The following is a 5,692-nucleotide window of genomic DNA, read 5'->3' on the forward strand; positions in this document are numbered from 1 at the left end:
GTGTGGCCAAAAAAAAACAAAAAAAAAGGGGGGGGAGCCGGAGAGATAGCATGGAGGTAAGGCGTTTGCCTTGCATGCAGAAGGTTGGTGGTTCAAATCCCGGCATCCCATATGGTCCCCTGAGTCTGCCAGGAGCGACTTCTGAGCATAGAGCCAGGAGTAACCCCTGAGTGCTGCCGGGTGTGACCCAAAAACCAAAAGAAAAAAAAAGAAAAAAAAAGATTTAAAATGTTTTGGGACATTTAATAAGCATCTGTTTACATAGAGACAATTGAGATGTCAATAGAAAATTATTCTTGTTTATTCCCCAATGAGGGTCATATTTAAAGTCCTTCAATACTGCATATCAGTTTCAGCAGCCTGTATCTTCTGTAATAGACATGTCAAAATTGCCATCAGTTAAAATAAAAAAAGCAGGCCTGAGAGATACTATCTTGGCAACTGTCTTGCACACGACTGCCCTGAATCTCATCCTCAGTACCCCATATAGTCCCCAAACCCTGCTAGGAGTGAGCCCTGAGCACAGAGCCAGAAGGAAGCCCTGTGTGCCATAAAGTGTGGCCTAAAAACAAACCAAGACCCCAAAAAACACAACATATATGAGAGCAGTAGTAATTCAAAGTTTCACCAACTTTCACTGGTTTCTCTTGGAGTTTCAGTTTGAAACTTCACTGTGAATTTTTTATTGTCACTATTTCTTTTTTTTTTTTTTTTTTGGTTTTTGGGCCACACCCTGTGACGCTCAGGGGTTACTCCTGGCTATGCGCTCAGAAGTTGCTCCTGGCTTCTTGGGGGACCATATGGGACGCCGGGGGATCGAACCGCGGTCCGTGCGCAGGCAAGGCAGGCACCTTAGCTCCAGCGCCACCGCCTGGCCCCTTGTCACTATTTCTTGATCTAAATATCAAGAGATTCTTTTAACAATCTGTCAAAAAAAAAAAAAAAAAAAGACTGGCATATAAAGGCAAAACAAAGTGAACAGAAAACCAAATAATCACCCTTAAATGATCTAAGGTTCAATCATATGACTCCAAATCCATCATTACTATCATAGCTCTGGATTACTGTCATATTAATCATGTTTTAGAAACAGACTGCCATAATCTGAAATAAACCTCACAAACTTTAAGGCAAAGTTTTAAGAATACCCGAGAGAAAGAAACTTATATACTTAGCTTACTCCTTAAAAGGCAAATAACTTGGGTACCATACACTTCTGAGTGAAATGAAATGTCCTCAGTATAATACCTACAGAAATAAAAATTGAGGACTTACGGATAAGAATACGCTGCTAGGAGCATAGTACAGCAGGTGATAAGCTTGTCTTGCGCACGCAGAGCTGGGTTCGATCCCCAGCATCACATATGGTTCCCTGAGCAACTCCAAAAGTGATTCCTGAACACAGCAGGGTGTAACCTCCCCCCAAAAATTCAAAACAAAGATGGGGGGAATGAAAGCCATCTTCAGTATTCCCGCAATTGTAAGAAACTTAGCACAGGGATGAGCTGAAGACTCAAGCAGAATTCTTGCAACAGCACTGGGAAAGTCAGAGCTAAAATGTATGTGGAATCTGGGGCGTGGTAAGTTTGTGATGGACACCTGGGGCATCCTACTGTGGATAACAAAAAAAAAACATTTGCAAATCAGAACAGTTCTAGGGAAAGGGCTTAAGAAGAAAAGAATGACCAACTTCTACAACTTTCCTGGCCATTGCATTGCAGAGAAAATTGAAGTGTTGAGGCCTTACCAAAAAACCATGTTTTTCTCTGAGCACGTGTGCTTTTGTATTCATGCTTTAGCTGTAAAAGCGATGACAAGGAACTGATTGGTCCTGTCTTCCAGGGGAAACTTGGGCTCCAGAACAGGAAGTGCACATTGTGGGCCTAGCAACAAGGAGTTGGAGGCTTGAGGCAAGACCCCTGTAGAGAGCAGCTTGCTCACTGGCTTGAGCACAAAGGGCTGCATCAGCATGGGGGTGGGGTGGGGAGGTGGGGCCATAGTGGGGCGGGTTAGGGGCTTCAGGTCAGCTTCCGGACCAGCCAGCAGAAACCTGAAGCCCAGCTTGGAGGCAGCTTAATCAGGTACAGGTATTCCTTGAAATTGCAAGGATTTGGGATAAAAAATGGGAGGCTGGTTTGGTGATGTCCATGTTGCAGGCTGGCTCCTCCAGTGTGGGATTATGTTGATAGCAAAGACCCGGTTATCACTCCCTTCACTTATATTTTATCTCTTTTTTGAAGTTTCATTATTTTTAACTTTCTCTTCATTTAGGGTCCCTACTTTGCCACAATGCAACAACAACCTTTAGAACAAGCTTTGGATCAGGCAGAGTGTATCATTGAAAGAGCCCAACAGAGACCCCCTAACAGGAATTACTCATCTGATGGGGGAAAATCTATCCATGAAAAATTATATGAGATATATGTTGAAGAATGCGAAAAGGAGCCTGAGGAAATACAGTCATTAAAAACCAATGTGAACTTACTAGAGAAGTTTGTTAAGAGAGAGCCACTGCCCTGTTTAATTGTAAATCTATTGCCAGGAAAAGATGGTTATTCACTGATGCTGAAGGACAAAAATGGGACTTGTTCAGAGTCCATAAACCTGCCTTATGAAGAATCAGAATTGCTTGACTACTTGGATGCAGAACAATTACCTCCTATTTTGGTGGATCTCCTGGATAAGTCTCACATTAATATTTTTTACTCTGGATGTATCATAGCAGAAATCAGGGACTACAGGCAGTCGAGCAATACACCTCCTGGCTACCAGAGTAGGCATATTCTCTTACAACCAACCATGCAGACTTTAGCCTGTGATGTACATTCAATGACCAGCAATAGCCAGTTATGGTCTCAGGAAGACAAACTAATGCTTGAGAGCCAGCTGCTCTTAGCAACAGCCGACCCACTGTGTCTTGACCCTTCTGTAGCAGTTGCCTGCACTACAAACCGACTGCTCTACAATAAGCAAAAGATGAACACTCACTCAATGAGAAGAAGCCTCAAGAGGTATTCTTCTTCCTCTCTTAGTAGGCAGGAGGAGATGTCTGGTTGCTTATGTCCTCCTGAGCTAAGCATGGTGAATAACTGCAAAAGAAGCAAACGAAGTAGAGCCATCCCACAGTATGATCTCAAAATTTCTGATGGCAGTTGTGTAGATACTTGGAAACAGAGACCCTGTGACTTGGCTGTCCCTTCTGAAGTAGCTGTGGAGAAATACGCAAAAGGCAGGACAAGTATCTCAAAACCAGCATCCTGGCCAGCCCGAGAGGCAAAAGATAATTCTGGATTTGGATGTAAAGCTGGCCAACAGTCTCAGACAACCAAGTCGATCTTGATGCAGTCATCTAATGACCCACCTTTCTCTGGGATAAAGTCATATACAGAAGCCAGATGTGAGACACCACTGTCTCCAGCCCACTCCTCCACTGATGACCATTCATATGGTATTAAGCCCGAGTCTAAGATGGACACTAGGAGCATGATCAATTGGCCTGAGGAGATAGCCTCGAAGGATAGTCTAGTTAGAGACTCCACTAGCTCTGGTGTCTCTGCTGGTCAACTTTCCCAAGGAAGTGAAAGAGTACATTTTGAGTCAATGCTGACTCCCAGTTCAATCCTGGAGAAGGAAAATGACTTTTATGATCTACCTATGACACTTCCAAGCTCTGAAGACAGTTCCTCATGTAATATTTTTACTCCTGAGCAGACAAGAAGCTTTTTTTGCTCTTTATCACCTGATCCTGCTTCTGAGCCACCATCTCCTTCCCAGACATCCTCTGTGGAAGTGAACAGAGTCCAGATGACTCCTGCAGCTGACTTGCTCACATCATTTGCCACATCATTACAAAACAGTCTGGCCCCAAGTAGTGACACCTCATCACAACCAACACTGGCCCTGCCCACTGTCAAGTCCTCAGAGAGGCCTCAAGCCACCCAGGACACTGCCAACTCTGCAGGACCAAGTCTCATCAAAGTGGTGAGTCTTCAGTGTGCAGCACCATCTTCGGTAAGTGATTCCAACCCCATGCCAGCCTTGGAGGCTCCTGCCAACTCTGCAGGACCGAGTCTCATCAAAGTGGCGAGTCTTCAGCGTGCAGCACCATCTTCGGTAAGTGATTCCAACCCCATGCCAGCCTTGATCTCCAAAACCAGGGCTCCTGCTGGCAAGAAGGCCAGCAGTAAACGTATCAAAGCCCCACCGCCCCGGGTGCAGCCCAGTACATTGCCTCAAACGGGCGTTCAATTTTTCTTGAAAGGTCCTTCTGGTCTCAAGCCTGTGCGTTTATTTCAGCTTTCACAAGGTTCCATTCTATTGAAGACCCAGCAAGAGACAAAGCAGCAGCAACAGGTATTTCAACTGATCCCAAGTCAGCAGTTTCCTCAGCAGAATTACGTTTCTAGTGCTCCACAGCCTGTGCCACAGGCATCCACAACACAGCCTTCTTCTGGTGGTCAGCGATCTGTGGTCTTTAAACTTAATGGAGTGGGATGTTTGCAGTCCCAGGCGGCAGCGTTGGCTCAGCTTAACTTGCTCCAGCGAAGATCAGTGTCAAATAATACTCGGCAGCGTCCTGTTCCTGTCTGTATGGCCACTACACCCACGACCACAGTAACAGTAGCCAAGGCTTCAGTAGTAGCAGCTGCAGCCAGAAGAACAACAGCCATGGCCAGAAGACCATCCACAATCTCAACAGCAGCAGCTGTTGCCTCAGTTACAGCCACAGCCTCAGTGGCCACGGCCAGAAGACCATCAGCCATGACCTCAACAGCAGTAGCCAAGGCTTCAGTAACAGCTGTGGGCTTGGTGGCCACAGCCAGAGCCACAGTCTCAACAGCAGTAGCCACAACTTCGGTAGCAGCCAAGGCCTCGGTAGTCACGGCCAGAAGACCATCAACCATGATCTCAACAGCGGTAGCCACCACCTCAGTAACAGCCACGGCCTCGGTAGCTGTGGTCAGAAGCCCATCAGCCATGGTTTCAACAACAGTAGCCACTTCCTCGGTAGCAGCCACGGCCTTGGTAGCCACGGTCAGAAGACCATCAGCCACGATTGCAACACCAGCCACAGACAGAAGAACAATAACCTTGGGCCCAAGAATAGGAGCCACTGTGTCCACACCACCAGCCACTTCTGCCATCAGAGTTGAGCCCATGGTCATAAAAGAAGCAGTTGCCATTGTGGAGAACCATGCAGCACACAGTGATCATGGCGCAATCACCATCCTGGAGAGCTGAACCTCTCAGAACCAGCAGACAGCCAGGCTGTCTAAAGGTAAAATAAATTCAGACCTGCTAACTACTCCCAATTTCTACGTTTGTGCTATTCTCTCTCTTGAATTATTTTGATTTGTTTCTGTTTGGAGCCATACCTGCCAGTTCTTGGTCCCAACTCTGTCCTCAGGAGTCACTCCTAGGTGGCCTATTGTGCCAGGGATCAATGTTGGTTCTACTGCATACCAAACCAGTGCTAAGCCCTTTGAACTATCTTTCTGGCTCCCCATTCTCTCTCATGCCAAATAACAAGAGCATCAACCCTACAGATTTTCCATTCTGGGTCTCTGCAGTGGATCAGTATTTGACAGGGTTGGACAAGCTTTAGTGAGAAGTACAGCTCCTTGGCTTTTCACATTAAAAAAGGACGTGATTTTAGAAACTGGGTTGGTTTTGCTCAAGTCATCACTTTGAT

The 5,692-nt window shown here is 46.0% G+C and overlaps 1 protein-coding gene across 1 annotated transcript; it reads left to right on the plus strand.

Moving 5' to 3' along the window:
- Positions 1-2,289: 2,289 nt before the first annotated feature.
- LOC125998762 (transcription factor SPT20 homolog) lies at positions 2,290-5,241 on the plus strand. The gene has a single exon (XM_049766831.1). It carries the CDS (start codon positions 2,290-2,292, stop codon positions 5,239-5,241), a length of 2,952 nt encoding a protein of 983 aa, XP_049622788.1.
- Positions 5,242-5,692: the final 451 nt, after the last annotated feature.

This window comes from Suncus etruscus, chromosome X (genome assembly GCF_024139225.1).
Source record: "Suncus etruscus isolate mSunEtr1 chromosome X, mSunEtr1.pri.cur, whole genome shotgun sequence".
NCBI lineage: Eukaryota > Metazoa > Chordata > Mammalia > Eulipotyphla > Soricidae > Suncus > Suncus etruscus.

Coding starts and splice junctions, on each gene's coding strand:
- LOC125998762 (XM_049766831.1), top strand. CDS start 2,290: ATGCAACAACAACCTTTAGAACAAGCTTTGGATCAGGCAGAGTGTATC.